General features: G+C 44.5%; 1 protein-coding gene and 1 long non-coding RNA gene across 2 annotated transcripts; one reads left to right on the forward strand and one right to left on the reverse strand.

Moving 5' to 3' along the window:
- The first annotated feature begins 45 nt into the window (after positions 1 to 45).
- Positions 46 to 12,804, forward strand: GNL3 (G protein nucleolar 3). Its single transcript, XM_083488889.1, has 15 exons — positions 46 to 166; positions 2,562 to 2,620; positions 2,988 to 3,125; positions 3,866 to 3,976; positions 4,884 to 4,967; positions 5,343 to 5,478; positions 6,676 to 6,779; positions 7,544 to 7,685; positions 8,782 to 8,869; positions 9,579 to 9,753; positions 10,544 to 10,686; positions 11,098 to 11,234; positions 11,740 to 11,930; positions 12,411 to 12,492; positions 12,586 to 12,804. Exons 1-15 carry the CDS (start codon positions 154 to 156, stop codon positions 12,654 to 12,656), a joined length of 1,674 nt encoding a protein of 557 aa, XP_083345015.1. The 5' UTR covers positions 46 to 153; the 3' UTR covers positions 12,657 to 12,804.
- LOC310700071 lies at positions 7,711 to 8,775 on the reverse strand. The gene is made up of 2 exons (XR_014522397.1): positions 8,555 to 8,775; positions 7,711 to 7,925 (listed from the first exon to the last, which is right to left on the reverse strand). It is a non-coding gene; the product is annotated as an uncharacterized lncRNA (long non-coding RNA).
- Positions 12,805 to 12,827: the final 23 nt, after the last annotated feature.

Genomic DNA, 12,827 nt, shown 5'->3' on the forward strand with positions numbered 1-12,827 from the left:
CCAAGCGCAGACCGGGAGCGCGACAGGGAGGGGGGGGAGAGAGCGGGCGGCGCTTTACGGCCGAGCCTCGGGTTTTCCTCCTTTCCACGTGGAGCGCCGGGCAGACGAGGCGGAGGAAGGAGACGAGCGAGGAGTAGCTCCTGCGAGGCAGCCATGAGGCGACCCAGTAAGCGCTGCTGGGGAGAGGGCGGGGGCAAGGGGAGAGGGTCGGCTGCTGCTTCTGCCGCTGCTCAAGGGCTTCGGGCTGGAGGCGGAAAGGTCGCCTCGCAGCCTCTCCCGTGGGCGGCCAGGCCAACGTGCGCCTTCTTTGCAGCCCCTCTTGCGAATCGCGGCCTCCCTGGAGGCGGGAAAGTGGCCTGGGCTCTTCGGCCGCGGCTTCGGGGGTCTCATGACTCGAGGTGCTTCCTGTATTGGAGAGGCGCTTCTGGGTCTAACTCAGGAACTTAGGTTTCCTAACTCAGAAAAGGCCTGCCTGGATCAGGCCAAAGGTCCATCCAGCCCCCCGCGATCTCCGCCTACAGTGACAGGCCACGTGCCCGCGCGGCGAAACTCGCCAGCGGGATTTGAGAACTGCGCCCAGTGGGGGACGCAGACCCCTGAACATTTTGTGAATCTAAGTTTGGCCTCATTGAGGGGCAGTATTTCAATATGAGTAGGAGAATAAGAGTGCCCCTAAACATTTATTTTTAAAGCACTGATGCGCCCATCCTCTTGCTCGGGGCTCTGAAAACCCCAAACCCGCTTTTGGCCTTACATTAAAAGGTCAAGCAACGTGAAGAGGAGCCCCTTTGCTGTTCTCTTGCTTCTCCTTCGTGTGCTTCCCACCTCGCTCCTCGGGCCGTTTTTCCACCTTTCTCCAGTCCACGGGCCCGTTTCTCTTGTAATGTTTTGGTCTCCCGGTGTTTTTTCCCCTTGCTCCCAATCTTTCCGTGTCCTTTTCGCCGTCTGAAACCTCACTCACTGCTAAGTTTTGCCCTCTCAAAACGGACTGTTGATGCTCCCCTATATAGAGCACCGAACCCCCCCCCCCCCAGGTGTTTGGGAAAGACTGGGCACAACTGATATTTCAGAGAATTTTTGGCCTACTTACACTGGCTGGAGCCAATGGGAGTTGAAGGCCGCAACATTTGGAAGCTATGGGGCTCCCTTGTAACAACCCTAAAGACATGGCAAATTGTGGCTGCTACTGAAGATGAGCTTGTCCGTCTGTCTTTGCTCTTAATCTGTAAGAGAGGGAGGGGTTAGCTGTCTTTCCACTTTTGGCGAAGACTTCCGGCTGTTTAAAATGTATGCTTGTAAACCCGGAAAGGTTCTCAACAGCAAGAAGCTGAACAGTGAAGGACAAAACCTTCCCATGCAAGGATTTCAAAATCTTGGGCATGTGGCATCCAAACACCTTTCCTGCTTTTACTTCAGCGTATGTTTAGCCTGCAGTCCTTTGCACACTTTAACTCCCAATGAAATCAACCAAACTTAGCATCTGAGTAAACATGCGCAGCAAAGGCTGTAGCCATAAATACAGCTTCCAGGAGGTAAGTTCTAGAGATGGAGGACCCTTTCATTGGCCTGCAGGTTGTTTAATTCTACCTAGGTATATCAGCCTTTCCCAGGCTGGGGTCTACAGATGTTGTTAGATTATAACCTCCCTCATCTCTAGCCAGCATGGCAGTCGGTCAGGGATGTTGGCATTTGTAGTCCAACAATATTTAGGGACCCAAGGTTGACGAAGGCTGACGCTATTAGGCAGATGTCTCTGCTCTTCTGCATATGTACTGACTCATTTCATTGTATGATTTTATTATATTCTTTTTCCATTGGTAGAAGACCCCCGAGCCGCCCCCCGGCCTGGCACACCTGATTGTACACTATTTCTTTGGAAGCTTCCTATGCCCTTAGAACATGCACAGACAAACTCCGGCCCTCCAGATGTTTGGGACTGCAATTCCCATGATCCCTGACCACTGGTCCTGTTAGGTAGGGATGGTGGGAATTGTAGTCCCAAACATCTGGAGGGCCGGAGTTTGCCTATGCTTGCCTTAGAAAGCATGTCTCATTGAACACTATAGAGATTGGCATAGGGTTGAATCAATACTGACAAAGCAGTCATGACAAAGCAGTTTCTGAGGATGCGATGGATATGGCAATGGAGGTTGAAGTCTTTAATTTCTGCTCCTGTAGTGCAATCTAAGGCTGTGCTACACATGCAGCACAGAACACTGAGTATATACTTAAGTCTGCAGGTGGAGATGCCACTTCTGAATGCACTTCCACCTTAAAAACAAAACTTGTGGATAGAATTTCATACCGGGAAGGAACAGCCCTTTGCCTGGTATGCTGGTTTCATATTCGGAATGATTTTTTTGGAGGGTGGTGTTAGAAATGTAATGATGTCTATAAGTGGTATGATGTCTATATGTGGTATGATTTTGTACTGTATTATGTATGTTGTATAGTGTTTCGGATTATATTTGTGGATGAGAAGGTTGCGGCATGCATTTAACCTGTTATTGTTGGCTTGGATCTGCAGACATTTATTTACCTTTGGACTTTTTATATTTCAGAGTTGAAGAAAGCTAGTAAGCGTATGACCTGCCACAAACGGTTTAAAATACAGAAAAAGGTGAGTTACTCAGCAGTGGGCAATCTACTACAGTCGTACCTTGTATCTCGAACGCCTTGCAAGTCGAACGTTTTGGCTCCTGAACGCCACAGCTCCGAAAGTGAGTGTTCCGGTTTGCGAAAGTTCTTTGGAACCCGAATGTCCGACGCAGCTTCTGGTTGGCTGTAGGAGTCTTTTTCCTGAACGCCTGCCCGTATTATTATTATTATTATTAACCAAGCGTATAAAGCTAAATGCATGTAAGTTGTGAATTACCTGTATACAAAACACAGATCACAGTGTAATGAAGAATCTATATGGGTGAACAGCTACAATGAACAAATGTTAGCATCTTTTAATAGCAAAATCTGCCCATTGTTGGTTACAGGTGCGAGAACACAACAGAAAAGTCCGGAAGGAAGCCAAGAAACGTGGGCACAAAAAGCCAAAGAAAGATCTCGGAGTTCCCAATGCAGCACCTTTCAAGGAGCAGGTTCTTCGGGAAGCAGAACAAAGGAAACAAAGGGTAAAACAACTTGCATATTCATGGCATATTGTCATGGAACTCTGGTGAATCACTGTCTACTTTCAGCAGTCAGTGGTTCACCTGTAACAGGATGAAGAGCCTTGGGTCCAGGAAACAAATACTGGCCTCCAGGCCTCTCTGTCCAGTTCTTTGAAAACTTCCCATGCCACTTCCCTGACAAGCCCTGTTTCATACCCCTAGTGTTTTTGCCTGGCTGGGATGTGTCCTTGAACTCTGAGAATGCCTCTCTTTTCTGGGCAGAGGATAAAGAGAGGTATCTGTATGAACTATCCTACTGTACAAAGACACCGTGCAGAGGTTGGGCTAAAACAGATTCCCCACTTCTGACCTACCTAGTACTTGCTAGCTTTGATTTCTTACTGTGTTTAATTAGTCCAGCAACATTTGTGGTTAATATTCTAATTTGAGTAATTAACCGGGGCTGCAGCACTGGCATTTCTGCTGCACTTTCAGCACAAAGTGTTGAAACGCTTCGGCATTTGCTTCTGTGTGACTTCACAAGCTCTCAAACAGAGGGAAAGTGGAACTTAGCAACTGGTTCAGCACTGACATGGCGTTCTCCCGCTGTCCTTTATTAATATGCTTCATTTGCAAGATTGTAAGGTGGTGTTTGCAACACAAAATACAGTCGAATTCTGGGTAGCTGTGGTGCTTTTCTGAATACAGTAGGAGATCCTGCATATAACTTGGTGCCTTTGTGTGTCTGTGCATGTGAGCAGCGTGAAGAACTAAAGAAACAACAGAAGCTTGATCGGCAAAAGGGGCTAGAAAAGAAACGCAAACAAGAAGCTAATAAAAAGGATGCTGCTAAAGTAAAGCTTTCTGAAAAGGTATGCATTTCACTTAAATCAGAAATACTCCACAAAACATGAAAAAAATCATTTGTGACATTTGGAATAATGGCATCCCAATACTGTGCCAAACATCTGTGCCAGTTGAGGCTTTTGCAGTTCCCTTGCTTTCCAGTTTGGCAACTATCCCCTCCATTTGCCTAAAATGGCCAGACGCCAAATCCATCCAGAGCCTTCCAATTGTGGGCCACCCCCCCACCACAAGCACACCCTACATGGTATGCTCTGATACAGAGTAGATGGGGGAGGCCTCAGGAGGAGGGAAGGAAGGAGAAGTCCCACTGCATGAGCAGAAGTTTGTTTTATTCAGACAGATCCAACTGAACGTTTACCCAAAATGTAGGCTAATACTTGGGAATTTATTTATTTATATATAAATTTTAATTTTTTTCCCATTCCAATTATGACGTTTTGTAGGGCTGAAAGGAGTCTTTTCCAAATACATGCACAGAGCACTTACCATATTGGCCTGAATAAAAGCCGCACCTCCCCCCCCAAAAAAAAATGTCTGTGAAAAGTAAAGTGCGGCTTATATTCGTGACCTTACACTGCCAGCAAACGGTGGGCTCCGCCCCCACCAGGAAACAGCCTTGGGAGTGCAGGGCAATGGCGTGCTGCCCACCCGCTGCCAGCAAAGCGGTGTGGCTCCCCCCCCCCCAAGAGCAGCCCAGGTATTGTCTTTTTTTCCTCCCCTCCCCCCTTTAAATTTTAAAGGTGTGGCTTATTTGCGGGTGCGGCTTATATTTGGGCCAGTGCGGTAATTGTCCTGTCATTTTGTGTTCTTGTTGCTTTAAAAGATTGAAGTCCTGATGATCAGTTTTTCGGTTCTAAGTGATGTTAGGTTCCTGTATACTAAATTTTCATATCTGTATCTACTTTATCTTAGAAATCAGCAGCTAAACAAAAAGCAAAGGCAAGCCGGCAGGCAGAGAAAAAGTCACCGAAATTCCTTTGCAAGGAGCTTAGAAAGGTAATTTTTTTACAGTCATGTGAAAAACACTTTCACTGTGGCCATTTACCATCCAGGGAACCTAACGCCTTCATTTCAGCTGTGTGACATCTCTTTTACTGGGGACTCCAGCACTGCCCTGTTTTCCAAGTGATCCCAACTGGTTTTGAAAATGGTTGTGTTTCTCTTTGTATTTTGACCATCGCAAAGAAAGATGTCATTGGTTTTGTACGGTTCTAAAAATAATGAGATGGTTGCTTTCAAACAGATGTTAAGATTCAGTTATATTAGAGAAAGTGCCCTTATCTTAACTACTCCTTACATATGCACATGGTGACAACATTTCTGTGCAGATTTTGACTCTGGAATGTGCACCTTTCCCCTGTTGCTGTTTAGGTGATTGAAGCTTCTGACGTAGTGCTGGAAGTCTTAGATGCTAGAGACCCTCTAGGCAGCAGGTGCCCACAGGTGGAGCAACTTGTTAGTCAGATGGAAGGAGATAAAAAAATACTGCTGGTTTTAAATAAAATTGGTAAGTGGAAATAATATTTTTTTTAATTCTACAAATACATATTAGTTTAGTTAAGCCCAAATGATTAGTGGTTTCATTATAACGTGTGATGCCTAGGAATGGAAGTAAATGTTTGCGTTTACTTAGAAGTATGTCCTCCTGTGTTTAATAATAAGCTATATTACAAGTAACGGCTTTTGTTTGGTATCAAGATACTTTTCATCTGGCATCAGTAGGGTGAAATTGACTTAAATCCAAGCATCCAAGTTTCACTACCTAGCGGACTTGTACAGTCAACCAGTTAAATAACATTCCAGTGGGATGTGAGCTATGAGGAAGATACAAAATGATACTGATGTACCTCTGATGACTGTCAGATCCAACTCTGAGCTCACTGTTCCGGTTGCAATAGGGTAGTTTTAGCAACAGCCACAGCAGCCACTTTCCCACATGTCAGCTGTTTGCCGGGAGCCTCAGCAAAGCTCCGCTGCGGTTTTCAAAGAGACCTTCCCTGCAGCCCAAAGAGGGCCTTTGCCGAGGCTCTTCAGGACTATCCCCCAACTTCTAGGTTTCCTGGGAGGTGCGTATGCACAGTCGCATGTGAATTAAATGTGCGTAAATGGGGGGTGACTGTATTGGGGTTTTTTTAGCATTTGGATTTTCCTCTAAACCAGGGGTCTGCAACCTTTAAGACAAAAAGAGCCACTTGGACCCGTTTTCGAAGAAAAGAAGAAAAACAAAACTGGGAGCCGCAAAACCATTGCGACATTTAAAACAAATATATCTCCGGAGCCGCGATCTGACAGCGCACCGCCCCCATGTGACGTCACAGCCAGTACAGCGCCCGCCACAGTGGGGAGTGTTGGGGCGCACAGTGCGCCTCCTCCCCTCGCTAGTATCCGCCCCGGAGCCGCGGCAAAGGTGTAAAAGAGCCACATGCGGCTCCGGAGCCGCGGGTTGCAGACCCCTGCTCTAAACCAAGGGAAATAAAGCAGTTCCTCACATCTAAAGGGGATGGGATACAGTCATCTTTGAATTTGCAAAGTATCTTGTGGCATGTTTTCATGGGTTGGAATATGCTTCATCCATTGCATCAGTACCTAACAAATCCACTGAACAGACTTAACGCAGCTGCCTTTCCTTGAAACCATTTTCCCCAGCAATGTGATCACTGCCTAATTTTTGCACATTGGGGTTTGTGGTGATGTTATCTTTCAGACCTAATACCGAAAGAGAACTTGGAGAAATGGCTGGATTATTTAAACCAGGAACTGCCAACCATTGCTTTTAAGTCTGAGATGCAGCAAAAGGACAAAACTGTGGTAAGAACAGCCCACCCTCTTTTCGACAGTGCTGAACTATGTGTTGCTTGCATGGAATGTTATGGGGGGGAGAGAGAGAGAGAGAGAAAATCCTAATACAAAACTGCATTCCCTCCATTCTAACAGGTTGCAACAGTATATTTACCTGTATATGTATGCTTGGCCGAGACCCTTTAGCCAATCGGTGTTCTTGACGTGAGTGGGGGAATTCTGTGTGGGTGCAGATTTACATGCGCTGGGGCTATTCTTTTCCCGCAACAAACATGCTCCCATTAATACATTCAGTGTGGGAACGGTGCTCCCACTGCCCTGGTGGGTCTTTTGTCTTTTGTTTTATTATTATTATTTTAAAAATTTGTGTTTTCCCCTCATTGAGAAGTCTGGTGGGCAGCAACTCGAGAAAGTGACTTTTCTGCAGTGGCTCCCTGATTGTGGAATGCTGTCTTCAAAGGAGGCTTGCCTGGCGCCTTCATTACATATCTTTAGGTGCCAGCCAAAAACATTCCTCTTCTTCCAGGCCTTTGCAAAATTCTGTGGCCTTTTAAACTTAGAGGGGTATTGCTCTTGTTTGTTACTGCGGCATGTGCTAATGTGTTTTTATATTGTAAAGTGATCCTCGGATGAAGGGTGGTATGAAAAATGTGTTTTCCCCCATTTGGTGCACAGGATCTGTGTTTTTTAAACGTGTTCCTGTTTTAAACACATTGCCTTATGAAATCATTTCCTCTGATGCTGACGTACCCGGTCTTAATTTAAATCTACAGCAACAGAAGAAGCACACAAAAAGACGTAGTGCATATATTGATTTATCGAGATCCAGCCTATGTTTTGGGAGTGAGTGCCTGCTAAAACTCCTTCGGGAGCACAGTGTAACTAAAGAGAGAGTTATTCAGGTTGGTGTGGTGGGTAAGTGCCCCATTTTTTGTCTACATGGAGTTCCTTGGGTTGCAATAATAATAATCTGTTTGAGCACTGCAGCAGTTTTAGTGGCTATGTGGTATCACATGGTGGCAATTCAAAAAAGGCCCCCTACCTTTAGCTGTAGCCTTTCAGGGACGTGCTGTGGGAATGATGTGCTTGAAAAGCCCCAGTATGAGCTCGAAATACCATGTGCATGCCCAGGAGATTATACTGTTGTTGTTGTCACTGGAGTGAGAAATGAGGATATATACTTTTGTCTTACATTATTGTGAAGACTTCAGATCCAACTCTGATCTCGCTCCACAGGCAGCTTTAAAATGGGTGTATCTCACACGCCTATAGGTGAAATATTTTTAGAGAACAAATCAAGGCCAAAAATCAGAAGGTGGCAGTGCCACCTACAGACATTTCTCTTGCGGTCTGCATGCCACGGCCCTCGTGGCTCCCTCAGCAATATTGCAAGGGATGGGCAAAGAAAATGAAGTGGAGATTGAATATATGCCACAATATTCCTCCCAAGTAAGCAGTCTTCCTGGAGGATAATTTAACTTGAAGATGACGTTTCTACTCCTGGGTGTGTTTTGAACTTGGGATAGAATCCCACCTAAATAAACTTCTCATTTGGGGGTGGGAGAGATCTATTGACACTCACTCCACCAAGAAGGGGAAGGAGCCATCCTTACATGTAATCTTCCCAACTGCACTTTTTGTGGGGGTGGAGATTGTCTGTGAAATGTTCTGGCTCATACTTGCTCTGGACATTTCTTCTGGGGTCGATAAATGGAAAGGAAGGTTGCTCTTAGAATTATTTGTACTAACAGCATGAACAATCAATCTCTTCCCAAGATACTTACAATCCAAAGTTGGGTGGAGAGAGAACTGGTAGAGGAGAGGGCAAGGGATTCATGCGAGGAACTGCAGCTGAACCCACTTAGACTTCACTGGGAACAAAGAGCTTAAGAAATGTCTTTAGCAGATTTCTTTCCCAAGAAAATGAAAACTTTCCTCTTCAGATAGTACCTAGCATGCCAAATTTGGTTACTAATGCGCCTTTGTTTTTATTTTGTATCTTGGCCTTCAGGTTTTCCTAACACAGGGAAAAGCAGCATAATCAATAGTCTGAAAGAGGTGCGTGCCTGCGACGTGGGACCAGTCAGAGGCCTCACTAAGTTAGTTTGCTTTCGTGGTACAATGTTTTTCAAGCATTGCCATTCAACTTCACTAAGATCCCTCCTGTGGTTCGACTTCTTCTATTTACACAAAAGAGATCCCATTAGGGAGATGTATTGCAGGACAGAGTGAGGAACCATTCTAACAATGACATATTTCATTTTCAGCTTTCCCATTGCATAGCCATTTTCAAATTGGCGATCAGATGGATATAATCTTCCATATTGTTAAGCAGAGTGCTATAAAATGTTTAATTAAATTGTGTCAGAATTGCTAGTTGTGAAACTAGACCAGTTGTTTTGACCTCATTGGACCAGGCCTGTCGGAAGAGATCATGGGAATTGAATCAAGAGTAAAAGGGCACATAGTGGAGAATAACCATGCATATCCCAGTCATTGCAACCTGACATGTTCAGATTTGTGTTGTCTTCAGTGTTTAACATTTTGCTTTCTGGAAAGACTCCCATCTAGCCCAGATCTAATGCTTTGATTCTTTATGGCAAGGATGGGGAGCCTTTGGTTTTCCAGACATTGCTGAACTACAACTCCCATCATCCCTCACCATTGCTGGCTGATAATGATAGGAGTTTGGGAGTGCCACACCTTTTCCACTCCTGCTTTATGATTTGCTTATTTGTCAAATATTTCCTGGAGTTTGTTTTTTCTAAACAAAACCCTAATGCTCATTATGTGTGTGTTCTTTTAAAGGTGTCTACAAATAGTTCACATCAACAAACAGATCAAGATGTTAGATAGTCCATGTATCATTGCAGCGCCTTCCAACTCTGCTCTTGCTTTGGCACTGAGAAGCACTGCAGACATTGATGTTGAAAACTTAGTAGGTTCAGTAGGTGCTATTCTGAAGCATTGCAGCAAGCAGCAGGTAAAGCTATTGTATAGTTTCCCAGTAATTTATTGGCCTCGGGTGTGTTTAGCTTGCACACTTGTTGCACTTATGGGGAACCAGTGGCCCTCCTGGTGTAGTTGGACTAAAACTACCACCATCCCTGTTCATTGGCCATGCTAGCTGGAACTAATGGGAGTTGACATTCACTAGCACCCAAAGTGCCACAGGTTCTCCATCTGTTGTGTTGATAAAATAGCTGTTGGTTTGCTTTCTGGCAAGGTTCAGTAGCAGTTGTGTAGCATCAAGTTCACACAGATAGAATCATCTATGTTTGCCCATCACGTCAGACTCTTTAGATTAAATCAGATAAGATTCAACAAGTTAATGCTCTTGTTTACTTTATTCCTCACCTGCTCTTCACTATGAGGTCCCAGCACATACTGTAATTATTGAAAAGTGCAATCTTTAAAAAGTTTAAACAGATCACAACTGAGAATTTGGTTGGGTTATAAAAAAATGAATTTCAAGTTTTATATGCCCCATAATTGAACAGATTCATGCTTATTACTGTATTAGCCAAGTGAGAAATGAGGATATTTGTTATGTCTTACTGTTACAGTGAAGACATCAGATCCAACTCTGATCTTGCTTTGTGCTTAACGGTGCTTCCTAAGGGGTTCTGACCCACTTCTGATTTCTGCCGTGGTCTAGATATGTAAACTGGAGCAAGAAAATGCTGCTCTTGCCGTTAAAAGGCTTGGGCTTACGAGTGATGTTGGAGAATCTGGTGTACACATATGAGGCTCTCTTTTTATTATTATTTCAGATTATGCTGCACTACAACGTCCCAGACTACAGAAACTCTCTGGAGTTCTTAACTCTGCTTGCTCAGAAGAGAGGAATGCTGAAGAAAGGAGGTCTTGCTGATACAGAAAGTGCGGCCAAACTATTTCTGTACGATTGGACAGGGTAAATATGTTCTCATTTGTCTGCATGAAAGATTTGCTGCTGAGAAATAGGTGCTGTGCTTAAAAGAACATGGTGTGGTGAAGGAGAACCTCTCTCTCACCCCTCCTTGCCCAACTTCTGCACTTCCCTGAAATGCTGCTACTTGAGTCTTTCTCTCTGCTAGTTGCACCCCCCCCTTTTTGGGGGGTCAGCTACAGCCCCAGAAACAAGGTGGAAAATTGGGGGTGTACAATTAAATGCTAACTCCTGGGAGGCAGGACCAGAGTGCCTTGTCTACTAGCCAGCCCCTTGCAATTTACACAAATTGTCCAGCCCTCTGCTGTCCAGCTCTCTGCTTCTCCTGAATAAATAGGGCAAATTCCTGGTTTTTAGATCCTTTGTAAACAATTTTCTTCCCCACCCCCCTCTTAGGGCCAAAGTGAGTTACTATTCACGGCCTCCTCCAGCATGGACTCTGTCGCCACACCTTTCCCGTGAAATTGTAGCAGCAGCACAACAGGCTTTTAATCTTCAGGATCTGGAAGAAGATAACAAAAGTACCATAAAAGGTGATGCTGGTGTACCAAATTATCTTGGGTCTTTAGGATGGGTTTCAGAGCAGTTGGGTAATTGTTGTTTTGCTATGTTATACCACTTAGTTTGTTAGTGGGCAGCATTACTTTATACATCTAAGAGCCATCTCCTGAAGCTTATTAAGCTTCTAGCATGAGTGGCCAGACAGAGCTATGCAGTTGGGAGGTGGCTCAGTTTTCAGGGGCTGCTACTGAGTTCTGTGGGTCCAAACAAGCAGTGGCATCACTGTGTTAGGTGCCATGGAATCTTGATTATAGCGAGAGATGTCAACTTAACGCTCCTGAGTTTGCTGTGCTGACAAGTACATAGAACTAAAACTAGAAAATGAATTGAGCATCTTGCACCTTTGATGTTTTCTGCTGCACAGTTCACTTAAAATGTGAAAGTGTTTTGGTAGAAATCGGACCAGAGTATTTGTCCTTTGGGAAAGCACTTTCAAGAGTTCTGCCCACATAGCATTAATGGACATTTCTTTTACAGGTAGCAAATATCCTAATGAGGCAAGCAGCATCGCCTTTCAATCTCTTGGCTTCACCGAGGGCATAATAGAAGAGAGTGAACTGCCAGAGGAAGTAGTGGACTTGGAGAAGACAGAAGCGAGTGAAGATGAGGAGGAATTAACCGAAGGAGAAGATGAAGAGGAGGATGAAATAGAAAGTGATATTGAAGAGGTACATCTGTAGCACCAAGATTAATATATTGAGAGTCATCAGCAGAGTGGAGAGGGTGGAGTTCTTGGCCTCAGTCCTTATCCATGAATAAAAGGGTACACTGTCGAGACAGTACAACCTACACTTGTAGGTTATTTTTGAATTTGCCTAAACAGGCAAATAGCTTCCTGTTTGAAACACAGTGGTACCTCTGCTTATGAACTTAATTTGTTCCAGCGGTCCGTTCTTAAGCTGAAACTGTTCTTATCCTGAGGCGCACTTTCGCTAATGGGGCCTCCTGCTGCTGCTGCGCCGCCGGAGCATGATTTCTGTTCTCATCCTGGGGCAAAGTTTGCAACCAGGAGCAGCAACTTCTGGGTTAGCAGCGTTCGTAACCGGAGGTACCACTGTAATATGCAGTGCCTTTGGCTTTTAGAAAAATGTTTAATTACCATCAGTGCTGTCATGTTGACGTTTTGCATTCCTGTCACCTTGTTTCAGGAAAGCAACAGAACAGCAAGCGGCAAAACAACCTCTGAAGAGCTAAAAGCAAATAATGCAGACTTGGGGAAGTTACCTACAGGTACATTTATTATGATTAATGAATTTCAAAAGACTAATGTCACCTTGAGCAAGCAGATGATTTCAGACTGACATTTTTTCCCCCCTTCTGCAGGTAAGCAACTCAACACAGAGAAGACTGGTGACCTGGATGATGCTTATGACTTCAATACAGATTATATGTGAAGAGAATATCAAAAGGACTTGAGTGCTTCTTTCATTTCTGGGACCAATACCAGGACTTTTGGAGCCCCTCAAGTTCAGGCCATGTGAATACTGTACAGGACTATTAAATAATTTAGTAAAAATGGTAAAGAAAAGAATTTGTTTTCAACTGAGTAAATCGTATTGAATAAT

This window comes from Podarcis liolepis (genome assembly GCF_965112155.1).
Source record: "Podarcis liolepis genome assembly, chromosome: 2".
Lineage (NCBI taxonomy): Eukaryota > Metazoa > Chordata > Lepidosauria > Squamata > Lacertidae > Podarcis > Podarcis liolepis.

Excerpts from the sequence above, each read along its gene's own strand:
- GNL3 (XM_083488889.1), top strand. Across the intron at positions 7,686-8,781 it reads TATTCAGGTTGGTGTGGTGG|GTTTTCCTAACACAGGGAAA; the intron begins GTAAGTGCCCCA and ends CTTGGCCTTCAG. Across the intron at positions 11,931-12,410 it reads TAGAAAGTGATATTGAAGAG|GAAAGCAACAGAACAGCAAG; the intron begins GTACATCTGTAG and ends ACCTTGTTTCAG.